The 15,312-nt window shown below is 43.5% G+C and overlaps 1 protein-coding gene across 2 annotated transcripts in view; it reads right to left on the bottom strand.

The window, feature by feature from the left end:
- ARHGAP25 (Rho GTPase activating protein 25) overlaps positions 1-15,312 on the bottom strand; it is a 624,418-nt gene that overhangs the window by 165,430 nt on the left and 443,676 nt on the right. For both annotated transcript variants that reach the window (XM_069618880.1, XM_069618881.1), the window contains one exon: positions 3,822-4,029. In XM_069618880.1, coding sequence (XP_069474981.1) covers positions 3,822-4,029 — 208 coding nt within the window. The remainder of the gene's footprint in view (positions 1-3,821; positions 4,030-15,312) is intronic.

The following is a 15,312-nucleotide window of genomic DNA, read 5'->3' as shown; positions in this document are numbered from 1 at the left end:
CCTGGCAGGAGAGTATGCTAGGTGTTCTACAAGTCTGGGAACTGCACCAAGTTGTATCACTATGAAAAGGGAATTACAAGGAAGTCTTATGCCCTTGAGATTCTGAATTGTTCTGAACTGTTTGTTTGGTGGAAAGAAAACTGGGGAAGGGAGTCATCCCCTGGAACTGTGAACATTACCCATTTGGAACCTTTTTGTTGGAGTTAACTTTTTCCTTTGAACTTGAACATTTGTGCACTTTCAAGGCCAGAGACAATTCCCTTAGTGCATTATGGTTACTTATACAGGGTGAGGACTAGGATAGGATTTCGGACACAGGACAATTTGCTTTGGACATCTTGATGCACGGCATACTCTAGGTTTTGGTTGAGGTAAGGAAAGTGAGGCATTTCAAACCCTTTTATTAGTTTACTAAACGTTTATTAGCAATCACAATGAGTCCTCTGTATCTGTGTCTCATTCCTGGTTCCACACAGCACCCATTCTGACCATAGGTTTTAACGCAATTAGCTTTGGTGACGCAATACCTTCCTTATGGTCGCTAGCCATAATTCAACCCATTTTTAAGAAAGGACAGAGGCATAAAACAGGTTCATATAGACCTATTTCTCTCCTGGACTCCCTTTTTAACATCTATGGACATGCTTTTTTACCTTTGTTGGAAAGATGGGCAGTCCAGAAAAACATGTTGTGCCCTATCCAGTTAGGATTTAGATCAAGTCTGGGTACCTCTGAGCAATCTTTAAACTTATACCTAATAGCGGCTGACCCCTCGTATGCTAAAGAAAAGCTGATATATCTGACTTTTACAGACTTGAGCACTGCCTTTGATAAAGTAAATTGGGAATGCTTTGTAGGTGATACATTCAGTTTTGAATGTGATCCTGGTGGGGAGGGGGAGCCAGTGAAGCGTCCACAGTTTTGGAGAGATACGGTGGAATTTGCGTGCACCTGTCATGAGGCAGGCTGCAGAGGGGTGTGGTGTGCTCTGCTGCTTTGAGAGGGCCAGGTGTGTGGCTTAAAGACCAATAAGGAAGGCATTCCCCTCAGCGATGTGTGAGATAACGAGGGCTTACAGATCTTGTTGCCCATTGGTAGGACTGTTCATCTACATTTGTGTGCAGCGTCATACTTATGTTGCAGTGATTTTGGCACAGTTGCAGCCATTGTGTTGATATGCCTATGTCAGTTCCTTGTTCAGTAGTTTCTTTTTAAACCAGCACTCTTCATGGGCATCTACCAAAGGGTGTTGGTCAAAGACTTGGCACTGCTTGGTATATTCGCAAACTGTTAGGGCTGTGCTAGGAAGAAGGACACTGTGGTAGTTCTATGAATGCCTACAGGTAATCGTCATTACAAAAACCACCACTATTCCTCGTCACAGTCCTAGACTATCTCTCTTGTGCCTAGCTGTCTGAGGTGGCTTCACCCTAATTTCTATCCACAGCCAATGAAAAAAAGGGACTCAATTGTGTTGCTCTTTTTAATTGTCTGGCACTGGGTGTCTGTTTACTGCACTTACTGACTGCATATTGTTAGGATTATGATGAGAAAAGGTCAGGCTCATAATAAAGATTATACGTTCATCGTGTTTTCTCTTTCTCTTCCTTATCACTTCCCCCTCTTGGTATCCCCCACATCCATCTATATATCTCCAACTCTTGACACTGGCACATCTGGCAGCTGTCTTAACAAACATAGATCTCTCCCTTGTTACAGGGGGTGTTTCTTAAAAAGACTAAAAAAACCAAGGCAGGACAAAGACTGATATGTTTGGGCAGGGGTGTTGCTAGTTCTGGAAAGGATCAGGGGCTAAGCTAATGTCAGAACTGGCGGGACTCGGGGCTTGCTATATCCTTTTGGTTGTAGTCCTTGAGCTTCTATCCGGGGCTACAACCAAAAGACCCGGGGCTATAGCCCCCTTAGCCCCCCCTAGCAACGCCTCTGTGTTTGGGATATTTCTTCTCTATGAAAGATAGTGAGCTAAAGACTCTGGGTAAGGCTCTTGTAACCAGGACTCTTGTCTGGCAGAGAGTCTCCCAGGACCCTTCTTGTTATTTGCATATTTCAGGTAACTTTAGGTCCCACCCTAAGTTACTAGGGGAATCCAGACGTGGACCCCTTGCTCACTATTCTTAGAGAGGCACAGCTACACCCTATTGATGAGGTTCAACCAGACCGAACCATGTGTCTGGGGTTGCTGTTGGTACTCTTGTTCAGAGGAGAATTGCCTAGCATTTCGGTGCTGGACTGCCCCATGCAGGACAAAGACTGATATGTTTGGGATATTTCTTCTCTGTGAAAGATAGTGAGCTAAAGACTCTGGGTAAGGCTCTTGTAACCAGGACACATGTCTGGCAGAGAGTCTCCCAGGAACCCCCTTGTTATTTTCTTAAAATGACTAAGCTGGTGAAACCCTCCACAGTACTAGATCCACTTGGGAACATCTCAAGTCCGTCACACAACCACACAACAATGATATCTAGCACCATGCATCATTTGGCCTAGATGTAACCATCACAGTTAAGCCTTGCTACGAAGCTGAGCTGCACATTGCTAAAATGTTTTCTCATGCGTACCCATACCTAATCACAGTTAAGAAACACGCATCCCAGCCACCACAACCAGGATCTCTCCTCCTCATTTTGTTTATTTACCCCTACTACATTCTTTGTCTACTGGAAAACAGTGTAAAAAAAAAGAGTGGAACTATGTCCCCTCATACTCACCGTCACCCCATGCCCACCATTCAAAACCCATACCTGGGTCCTTCCTTTCCTTTCCTCCACTCCACCTTGCAACATTGTGTTTTACAACTGTTCTAGTAAGACTGAAGAAAACACAATGAAAGAAAATGTATTTAAATGATCTCCATTAGTGTGTCTTTGTCCCACAAAGCATGCACCTTCATGCAGCCTCCCCTTCACCATCCTCCGTGAACAGACTCCGTCCGCACCTCTTAAAGGACATGGCCAGCCACAGGCACGCCCCTCCCATTGCCTGCAAAGAAGTCTAAATCTACAGCCATTCATATGCATATCAAGCTAGGAGTTTGGGCTGCTTCAGAATGGGTTTTGTATCCCAAGCAGCCTATTGAAATAAATAATCCCTTTCCTCACCTGAACGATAACGCAGTGCAGCGTTGCACTGACTTGATATCAGCAGGATTCAGGTTTGAGTCCCCAATAGGAGTGAAATTTAAAAAAAAATATGTATAGTATTTTTTTTAAAAGTTGCAGTCCTGGAACGGTATTCTGGGTTGCATAAAGTAAGGGAACGTCGTACCCTCTAGTTCCCACCCACTTTGACCTGTGAGAATAAAACTTGCCCTATCATCACTTCTTCTCAGCACTCTCCTTATTTCATATTCACAGACCATAATAGGGCGACATTCTGGTAGGGTCACAAACGCCAACTCTCGGACAAGGTCAGCGGTAGAAGACCAATAGGGTGGTACTGGGAGCAGTATACATTTGTAATAACATGAGTAAAGAACACCTTTATTTATGGCCACCACAAGTTGTATGGGACAGGGAAGTAAAAGCAACTCCTTTCCCTGCCAATCACCATTTTTGTAAGAGTAGTTACAAATGAAATGTATTCACCTCAGACATTTCGACCAATCGAGCCAAATGAATGGAAGTATGTATACATGTCTTCTTGTCTCTGGTTCACATCTTCATTAAGTCTGGAGCTTAGAGTTAGATACACTCTCATCATTTAGTTCATAATGTCCCAGTAGTTCCAACAGAGCCACCTTTGGAAACGATCAAGTGTATTTAGAAATGCCCTGACTGAAAATCACCACATTTAAAACATACCTGTCGAAAGACGGCCGCTCTCCCGCGTCAAAGGCATTCCGCAACTGCTTGACCAGGTTGTCCTGCCCCGGAAGTCGGAAGACGCCCTCCTCGTTCATTCCCTTCTCCCTCAGGAAGTCAGCGCACTTCTCCATCAGGATGGGGACGAGGTGCTGCCCGTATTTCTGCTCGTACGCCACTGTGTCAGAGAGCCTCTGCCCGAACACGACTGCGTAGAAAAGAATAGCAGAAATCAGTCACTGTGAGCGACTGCTGTTACGTATTTCACCTAACGTCAAGCAGAAGGTGGCCATGTATTAAAGAAATGATTATTATGTATGATGACGTTTGATGCCATGAACATAGATTTTATTATTAGCACACTAAAGGCACATTTTTTTATCGTCCATGAACGGACTAGAGACTGATTTGGTAACCGGTTTTTACTCGCAAATCTGGAAAGGCAAATAACGCAGCTAGCTGTCTCTCCATTGTTCATCTGCAAAAACGGAACTTTCCGACATTCTTTATAATTATATGTTTGTATAGTACCCATCTTTTTGGCACATTATTAGAGAATGCACCTTCGGTTACACTATTAGGAATACCATGGTTACATGCTTATTTTTGGTTTTGCTTTATACAGCGCACACTACAAATGTAACGGCTCCATGTCGCTGATGCAGAAGCAGACATTTGGACAACGTGTTGCAGATTTTCAGGTAAGAAATCACCCATACAAATGGTATAAGAGATAGTCACACAACATAAGAAAAAAATCCAATACCATAAAACAGTTTTCTAAATAACACATTTGATAGCTCAGCACAGATCAAATTAGTTGTTAACCATATCACATCACATCAAAATGTAATTTTAAAAGTTTTGATATTTAAAAAGTTGATGTAGCCCAACAGCAGTGTCGAAGACACAGTCATGCTACGAGCTTTCAAAATAGTCAAAAGGTCCGACCAGCACTTTGGGCCTGATTAATGGAAGTGTTTCATAATGGCACACTCCCATAGGAAAACGTTCTGTGAATCAGGGCCTTTGTGTCTGAGTACTCAAAATTATGTTATTTACGTGTATTCCTTTAGGAACAGGGCAGATTCATAAAATAGTCTAAGATTGTTTCCAACTCGTTAGGGCAAAAAGGGCACAAGCGTTTGGAAAAGTCCCACTTAGCCCATTTTCAGGTGACAGTTTCCAAATCTGTGAGGTTAAATCTTATTAAAATAATAATAGACTTTTAAAGGGCCGAATCGGTCAAAGTAAAAAGGGCTGCTTTTTAATTCTTTTTTGGAGAACTGAATGTGCCTGGATGCTATATCTATCAATGTATTATGCGCTCTATGGCAGTCGTACTTCACCTGCAATAAGAATCACCCTTGCTGTTCAGATTCTTGGGGTGTGCCACTTGTACTCCGGAACCCGGCGGAGCAATTATACCGTCAAGATTATTCATAACCATGGCCGTTCATCAGATCTTTATTAAAAATTAATTTACCAAGAGATAATCAATTATGAGCTACCTAGATTGTCCACATAATCTAGGCCAAATTCAATATGCATTGCAAACATTGGAGCCAACATAGGTAGGTCCAATATATTTCATCCAAAAGCATTCTCAGTTTTCTGGGATGGCAAAAGATTGACAAACCCCCAGGTGCTTCACCCATACAGAGCCACTGACTGAACCTTGCACCGATATGTTCGAAATGTAGGCATGATTCATGGAAAAGTGTGCATTTCACCTGCAATTGCCGCGCGCCGAGAACGACACTGCGCAAGCGGGCATGCAGAATATAAAATGGGCGCCACGCGTATTCATGAAATTAACTTTGCAAAGTAACCGTATTCGCAAGTCGCGACCGGAAAGCCCTGACATGCCCCCATGCAAAGCATGAACAGCCAGAACAGCTACCTTTGCATGCTCCCCTGGGCTCAAATACATGCACCCTTCAAAGTGTGTTGGGGCCCCCGCAAGCAGGCCTGCAGCTCGGGGACCCTGCGGAGGGTCCCCCATAACTGTGCCGGCACCCCGACAACATGCGAATGATACTTCGTAACTTGGGTTAAACTAAGAAAATCTACGTGCGAACCCCCGTAAAACACTCCTGCACCCACTACACTACGTATACACATCTCTAAGTTAGATTGGAGCCTTGATTGCGTACAAGCACCCCTAAATCTACCATGCAAACTCACTTCTGCACTGCGATTCCTATGCGCAAGTGTCTTTAAACCTGCCTTTGGGTGGGGTAGTGATCAAGGGATTTATGTGGCCATTTCTATGCTGAGAGGCTGCGTGGGTGGTTCTATGAATATGTGTAATTTAAGATAAGATATTTTATTTGTATCGTGCTCGTACACAAGTGTTTCAGAGCGCGACTAGGCAAGGGAGGGGAACAAGGGAGAACGCAGCACAACATAAAAACGATCTTACTAGGCCTAGTGACATTGAGAACGCGCAAGTGCATGGGAAAGGGAAAAGGGAAAAAGTGCATGGAAGTGGGAGAGTGGAAAGTGCAGAAGCCGAGGAGGGTAGATAAATAAAATAAATAGAAAATTGAGGCAAACTGTGGTAGTGCAGCCAGCAAGTGTGGCAAGTGCTGTGTTTAAGGCAGAAGACTGGTTAAGGCTGAATAAGTGCAGAAAAAGAAGAAAAATCGGGGGGGAGCTGTATGGGTACAGATACAGTCCCCAGTGCAAGGGGAGGCCAGGAGGCAGTGCAGGAAGGTGGCAGGCTGAGCAGGTACCTGGGCCCAGGAGACAGAGGGTGGCCAGGTGCACAGTGCCAATAGAGCAGATCAGCAGGGGAGAAGGGGAGCTAAGGCAGAAGCAAAGAGGAAGATTTTGAGGTGCTTCTGGAACCGGAGATGGTTCTCCTCAAGTTTTAGAGTGGCAGGGAGGCTGTTCCAGAGGGAGGCCCCAGCCGAAGATAGAGATATACCCCCAGCTCATTTCTTTGAAAAACGACTGACCCTGAGGGAGTTAGAGGTAGAGGATTATTTGGCACCATTGTGGGCGTGCAAGGGACTACCTGCCTGATGGCAGTCCCTCGCATGTTCTTCCCCATTTTCTGTGTTCCGCCCCCTTCCCAGCCCTCTGTGCAAGGCACGCCAATGCTCTGCATGGTGTCTCGCGCAAGGCGTTCAATGGCTCGCAGAGACGTGCCGAGCCTGCCTGAACTCCACGCAAGCCCCACGGTGGTCAGTCAAAATACCGAAAACAAAATCTCGAACTGCAAAAATCTCGAATACAAAATCTCGAAAAAAAAATATCGAATTATTTATTTATTTATTTATATGTGTTTTTGGGGTCAGGTAAGTAAAAAAAAGGGTTAAAATTAAAAAAAATAGAAAAAAGGGGGGTTGGGGGGGAACCCCCCCATTTAGAGAAAAAAACGTCATAAAAAAAATTCGATATTTTTTTTTTCGGTCTTTTGTTTTCGATATTTTTGTTTTCGAGATTTTTGTTTTCGGTATTATCACTATAAACCAAGTCCCACGCATTCGATTCCATGAAAGGACGAACAGGATTTTGCACACAGTTTGGCGTGCAAGTACCCTATTTCCCAAGCAAATAATCCCATGAATCGAGCCGTTAATATCTAGTGGTGGATGACGTAAATCATTAGGGTTTCTAGCCAAACCTCCCAAAACTTGGGTCATGTTAAACCCTTGTTTCACAATAATACATAGATTATAAAGTTGTCATCTGGTTACAAACGTAACAAGTGAAACGTACAATAGTTCAGGTTAGCAATGGTGCCTCGTTAACAGTTCTCGGTTCACAGTTGCATGGTGAGCTTAGGACTCTTCAGGAATGTGCATGTAATGGATTGGATCACACAGAATAACTCCAAGTCCAAATAACTGAACCAACTCGGGAAGATGGCAAAGTACTGTTTTATTAACAATGATCTAAAACGGGGAGTTTACAATGAACATCAACGGACAGACACTCAGGTTCTCTCTCAGCGATTTTCACACAAATTATTGCCTTTATATCAAAAATACATCATAGATGATGTCATACTACATGGCAAATTATGAAAAAACTATCAAGGGTCGAGATTGGCTTAAGCGGAACATCTAAGTGCAGATTCTATAGGACCTAGGATTATGATTGGCTGCCCACTGTCAGGTGGACAACATATGCCTACCTCTAAAACATGTAATCTTTAGAAACATTAGATACATGGTTTCTCATTGGTTTTCAAACTATAAGGTCCTTTGATATATGGACTAATATAATTGGTTGGCACGCTTGTGCCAGGTCTGGAACATTCAGTTCACTTAGCAGCATGTAAGCCCAGACCCAGTTGCAAGGAAATGGGGCATTACACTACCTTCCCACCCAACTAGCCCAGCAGCTCTCATCACCATGCCTTCTGCCATGAAGATTGTCTTTGAACTTGGCCTTGCAAAGCATCCCTGTGTTTAGAATCCATGGGAGTGAGAGCACTCACTATCGTGTTCTGTGACTCTAAGTTCGAGCTCTATTTTGATCCCTGCACCACACGACAGGAGACCAAGATTTGGTCCATTTTGCAGGTTTTAAATGCTTTAAATGAATTAAACATGGCACTTTTGGTGTTCTTTCTTTGCACCTTAACAAGGGATGATTCATCCTTTGCACGTTCGCTCCTTTCCAGAATAGATATCTGACCTTGGCTGGTTCAGTCGTGACTCCAGACCAGACAACGTAGCCATGCAGCACCACGATTCAGCTTATTCTTGCTGTGAAAGAGTTTCCCTTCTCTCTTCATGGGTCCTGGCTTACTAAATTCATTATATCGATGCCCAGCTTCTATACAATGGCGGCTTTGCCTGCATTCTATTGACTACGCATGACCAGCTTGTATGATGACTTAGTCTACTTACGTTTCACCATCTGCACAATTATTTAACAGTTGATTCTCTGCAGCACTTCGTGCATCTGTAATCTTCTTCATATTTAAAGATCCACTTGATTCTTTACTTTGTCATTAATTACTGCAGGATCCATACATCTTCTTTAGCCAGTATCTAGAGACGTCGTATATGTCTCTTGTGACGTCACTAGCTTCTTTCTTTGCTCTTTTTCATATTCCTTCAGGGAGTTCCTCCGTTATGTTGTCATCACTTCGGGGATACATTTGGTACAGTTGTCTTAATGGGCATCTTCTTTCGAACACACGCTGTAGTATTGGCACAACTGCTGGTGTCAAACACGGCACGATCTCAGGTCTCCAACATATGGGAGGAAGGGGGACAGGGTTTCCTGCAGAGGCATGCAGCTGCTCCTCTAACATGGCATGCAGTCATCAGGTGAAATGGTGGAGAAGGAGAATGGGCAGTGATGAAATTCTAACAATACGAGAGACAATCAAGTGATTAACTGCATATGCAGGTGGATAAAGAAGGTCAGTTTTAAAGGGGGTCTTGTACAGACCGAAGAGAGAGTATTGCAAATGCATACAGGATATTGTACAATCTGCTGGGCAGTGCATGTGCGCCACTATATGTGCAAGTTGTAGGTCTGGTTAACCAGGAGGTTTATGTGTGCAGAGTGCAAGCAGTTGTTGATGTGCTAGTGTTTAAGTTTATCCTGAGTGTATGTATACAGGCAGTGTTCCGGATAAGCTTTTTGAAGTGGGAGTATTTTACTCCCTATTTTTTAAAGTTGGGAGTACAATTATTTTTGAGGGGGGTTAAAAATTAATCCCATTCCCAGTTGGAGTATTTTATAAGTCAATAAAAATATGTTTTAACTGTAAAACAGAAATGGGTATGTAATAAATATTTCTTAGCCCATAGTTATTCATGCACATTGAAAGATAAATGTTCACCTCTTAGGAACGCGCAGTAAGATATGTAGTTTCTTCCTGGGGCAATATGTGTGCTACTGGTCCAAACATATCCAAGGAGCTTTGTGGATAAAAGCAGGTGTATTTTTCCTATTTTTTGTTAAGAGTATGTATACTGCCTATTTTCCTTTTTTGGGATTATTTGCCTATTCTTAGAGAGTAAAGGTGGCTGATGCACACACCCCTTAACTGTAGGGCTGTATGCAGTATGCCCTTCATTTAAATAACACATTTCCCCAAAATTGTAACCACTTGAACCACCCAATTTCTGAAGCAATTGAAGTATACAGAATAGATGTAGAAAGCATTCGATTTTTGAGAGTCTGGCCAAGCATTCTTCACCTATGCAGATCAGAATCTGAGGTCTGGAGTCTATTGAGTTCCTATTCCCTTAACCTGCCACCACTTAAATCACACAGAACAACTTCTCACAAGTCCCCAGAAGGTGCCTCCTTTTGGCTTGCCATCCAGGCCCTGCATGCAGAGGCTCAGTTTATTGTTCAACACCTGGCGCATGTATTGGCGCATGCAGACACCAATGCTCAATCACCCTAGGGTCAACTTCTTGAGATGTCTGGAAGCATACATATGCTCACTCTCTTTGCCATCATAACTAAAACGTGTGAGTGTTTGTGCGGCAGGCAGACACTGAGCAGTCAGTTACTGAGGATCAGGTACAAGTAGTTGAAGAGTCAGAAAGAGGGTCAGTAGTTGACTAGGCAGCTCTAAATTTCTAGTGCGGTCTTTACTTCAAAGTGGCCTTCAAGGTCAGTGGTTGTTGGGAGAGTTAAGATACCGCTAGTGCAAAGAAGCAAAAAGTCTGAGCCTTCAACCATTGCAGTTTTACAGTTTCTGCTAATGCTGCACAGGCTGCTGGTTGGTAGTGACTTAGAGGAGCTGATCTAGAAGATTTGGAAAAAAAAGAATAATGATGAATCGACAATCCCAGATGTCAAACTTAAGCTGGAGAAAAACAAAGAAGAAATCAAGAAGTTAAGACAATCTAGAGAAAATACTATGTAAACTAAAAAAGGATATAGAAATCTGTAAGGAAGAGAAGACCTATCCTTATTTGAATGAAAACCTTTACAACAAACAGAATAAAGCAAACAGTGCCAGACCCCAAAACCGGAATGGCAGACCACTCAGGAAGAAATTTGTGACATTTTCAGACACATCTAACACCACCAGTGGTAGTGAATCAGATGGCAGAGACGATCACCATCCACCTCATCCCCCGCCACCCTGGCCATGAACGCACAACAGTGTTTTCGGGGATGGGGCGGAAGAGGAAGTAACAGGATAAGCCAACAACAAGGACAATACGGAATGAGAACTCACCAATGGAACAACAGGACGGATCAGAAATGGTAGCCCCAATCTTCAACCTCACAGTTTACCAACTATCACAACAGGAAATCAAGATTCTTCATAAAGGCTTGAATTTCGTACCAACAGAAAAGCTGACATTTTACCACAGAAGTGGAACTAAGATTGTTCTTCAGAGTACTCAAACTCAAATACTTTTTTGGAGACTCTGAAAAGGATGGGACTCCTAGGAACAATAGAGTACAACAGGCCTAAAACCTCCCTCTAACTTCATTCCGCTCAGGGCAGCCCTCTGCCCAAACCTACTCGCTTTTGCAAACAGGATTCTCTATGAAACTACGAAATTACAACAACAAAAGAAACACTCAAGAGACAATTTAGAAAAAGAGGAAAGAAAAGTGATGCACCTATTGGACAACAACCCTGGGATCCTTATCAAATCTGTAGATAAAGGTAGGGGTATTGTGTTATGGAAACATAAGGACTATACAGAACAAGCACTGAAACTATTGAACAATGTAGACCATTACAGACGTCTTGAGGTTAACCCAATGGATAGACTCCAAGGAGAGATCGCTAGTCTGATGCAACATTCACTACTGGAAGGGTGGATTAATGAAGACGGGAAATGTTTTCTGTGCAACCTACATCCCACTACTCCGGCTTTCTATATATTACCTAAGGTCCACAAGACTAGTGAAAAACCACCATGGAGTCCGATCATCTCAGCAATAGGGTCAATCTTGGAAACATTGTCCCAATATTCTGATTTATTTCTAAGATCTTTTGTCTTGAAAATGAAATCATATGTCCGGGATTCAACCCAAATCATCAATACATTTTCCACTTTAAACATCGGACAAAATGACCTAGTTACTTTTGATGTAGAAGCTCTATATACAAGCATTACCCAAATGGCCAGCATTGATGTAATGCGGACCTATTTAGACCAACAGACTGAGACGAAAGAAAAATTGCCTACAGATTTTATTCTAGAATGTATCAGACTAGCCCTAACAAAAAATATCTTCTTGTTCGAAGATACTCTCTTCAACAAATCCATGGAACAGGCATGGGTGCTACTTTTTCCCATGATGTAGCAAACCTATGTATGGACAGTTTTGAGAACTAGTTCTTATACCAAGATACAAATTACTTACTCACATACATCAAAATTTGGAGGCGGTTAATCAATGATGTCATGATGATCTGGACTGGCAGTGTGAACGACCTGAATACCTTTTTGGGCTGGCTCACCCGCTGCAATCCATTGTTGAAATTCACCATGACTTATGACCTACAGGCAGTACCATTCTTAGATCTCATGGTGATGAAAGCCAATCAAGGAACAATTGAGAAAACTGTGTTTCTAAATCACAACAGATTAAAAACACCCTATTGCTCCACACCAGCTATCACCTTCAAGCCTCAGAACAAATCTCCCATACCGACAATTCCTAAGAATCAGAAGGAATTGCTCGCAAAAAAAAGAAATTCATGAACACACAGGAATCTTGGAAGAGAGATTGAAAGAACGAGGTTATCCCAGGACCATAATTAAATCAGCTAAAGAAAGGGCACGACACATGTCCAGAGAAGCCTGCCTGGCAACCAGCCGATGAGTACAAGAAGAAAGAATAACCTGGGTGTCAACATATAGCCAGATCAGCAAAGCATTCAAAAAAGTGATCGTAAAAAATTGGAATATCTCACAAACACTGAACTTAATCCCCCCAAAACCATGTTTTGCATTTAAGGAGCCGCAGAATCTCAAAGAAATGCTGGTACATACATACAAACAGAAATAACCTGAACAGGGATCGTTCCTGAATGCATGGGGACTTCCACCTGGGGTTGGCCAAAACAAATGCGAAAATTGTTCTGTGTGCCCTTTAACAGGCAACATGAAAACGGTGCATCTCTATGGACTGATGTGGCAATACAAAGAACTTTACAACTTTAAAACCAAGTGAGCTATTTATGCAATTAGATATCCACGTAACCTTCTTTACATCTGTGAAACGAAAAGAGAAGTTTACCAAAGAATTTGTGAACATAGATCCTGCCTGAGAAATAAGGTGCCAGATAAACCAATGGTAGAACACTTCCAGGCTAAGAAACATAAGTTCAAGGATTCTGTATGGTTTGTAATCCAAACAATGCTGGTTCTATCACGTGGGTGGCAATTGAGATGTACGGTTAAGAAAACTAGAGCAATGTTGGATTCAATGCCTCAATACGGTTGAAAGAGATCTGAACACAAGTATTGAATGGAATTTGTTCATTCATCCATAACACGGTGTGTAACCACCAGATCGTATTGCAGTGCGTTCAACCACTACAACAAATTACATTAGCTGACTGAGGGTATAGACATCTCCAGAAAAGAAATACACTCACTGTTAAAAACCAGACAGGTGGATTCCTGCATATTGAGCAAAACGTGTTCCTTCATTTGGGTAGATCTGTTTTTTCACTAATTGTTTCTTCACTAATTGTTTTTTGACTGAGGTTCCACTTATCTATGTATAACATGCTAAATAGAGTTGGTCCACCCCACAATGACAATGTATTGTGAGAACACTGGAATTGACCCAGAACACAACAAAATAATTGAAAGAACATGTGAAATATTCATTACCTAACAGATATGACCCGATGATGCATGTAAAATCAAGTGTCATAGAATAGGATCCAATATACTGGAATTGTTGATACAATGTATCTGTGGAAATGTTAATACAATGTATCTGTGAAATACAATGGATGGAACCTAAATGCTGATAGGGTTGGTCCAAACAAGTAATCACGTATCAGGGTGTATATACTATCCTACGTTTTGGTGATTCCTCTGCCCCTCCTAGGGCTTGTTCGCCTCCACAGGGCATACCTCTGATCTGTACTCCTCCCTGGAAGGTATCTAAGGCTGGCAACCTTCTTCATATTGCCACTCTCAACTCTTGCTCTGCTGTCAAACACTCCTCTGACATCTGCCACCTCCTTGAAGAACTAGACCTTGATGTCCTTGGTCTCACTGAGACATGGTTCACAGCCAGCTCTGTCATGAGCTTGGACACTCTCCTCCCTGATGGCTACAAGATCCTCTCAGCACCCAGATCCACCCAGTCCGGTGGGGGGAGGGGGGAGTAGCCCTGATCTTTCCTGAGTGGATTCCTGCCTCCATCATTCCCACTCAGACCTACTCCTCTTTTGAGTGCCTTGTCTGTAGGCTTTCTTTCTCGCCTACCCATTCTCTTACTGTGGTTACCATCTACCGGCCTCCTGGTCAAATCACCTCATTTCTCTCTGAGTGGGCAGACCTCTCCTCCTCCCTCCTGGCCTCTACCACTCAACTCCTCCTCCTCGGTGACCTCAATATACATTTAGACTCTCCTTGCTCCTCCTCTGTACTCTTCCGTGACCTCTGTGACTCCCTCTCACTGTCCATCCTCCCCTCTGGCCCGACTCACTCTCCAGGGCACACACTCGATGTCTTGATCTCCTCTGACCTCCCCCTCTCCATCCCTCTGACCACTCCTCTCTCCTGGAGCGATCACTCCCTCCTCTCCTCTCATCTCTCCCTCTCTTCCCCCCAACCCAAGCCTACCCCAACACTGCCACCTACCTGCTCGGACATCCGGCCCATGAAGCGTGTGTCAGTTGAGGCTTTTGCCGTCACTTTCTTTCCCCCCTCCACCTTTGGCTGTTTCACATCCTGACACAGCCCTGTCTCTGCTCTACTCTTCAATTTCCGATACGCTTGATGTTCTTGCCCCTGTCATGAATCCGTTTGAAGTCCAAAGCCAAGTGCAATTCTTTGTATGACTCTGTCCTAGCTACAGTTAAACGTAACTGTAGGGCGGCTGAGAGGAAATGGAGGACTTCCTGTTCATCCTCTGACAAACTGGCCTGTCGCCTGCTACAAATGCAATACTGACTCTCTGTCCTCACCAAGAAGAGAGTCCACATACAAGCTCGTGTCTCTGCAGCATCTAACAACTCGGCCGAACTCTTTAAAATCTGCAAGGAGATGTCCAACCCTGCTGCAGTCTCTACCCCTCCTGTTGCCTCCCAGGCTCTTTGCAATGCCCTTGCCTCTCACTTCATTTCAAAAACCCAGGACATCCTGTCCACCCTCTCCACCCATGCCCCTCCTCTCCCCTCTCCATCTGTGCTTGCTGACCCTCCTTTAGCCACCTCCCCACCATCCTTCTCGTCCTTTCCTCTTTTCTCCCCTGACGAGGTCGCTAGACAAGTCCAATCTATGAAAGCCTCATCAAAACAGATTCTTCCCTGTTCCTCTAAAACCATCAAGGACCGCATTGAAAC

Source organism: Ambystoma mexicanum, chromosome 10 (assembly GCF_040938575.1).
Source record: "Ambystoma mexicanum isolate Mex_15411 chromosome 10, UKY_AmexF1_1, whole genome shotgun sequence".
In the NCBI taxonomy this organism is placed as follows: Eukaryota; Metazoa; Chordata; class Amphibia; order Caudata; family Ambystomatidae; genus Ambystoma; species Ambystoma mexicanum.
Note: the sequence above shows the minus strand (reverse complement) of the source record. Positions and strands in the feature narration are given on the sequence as shown.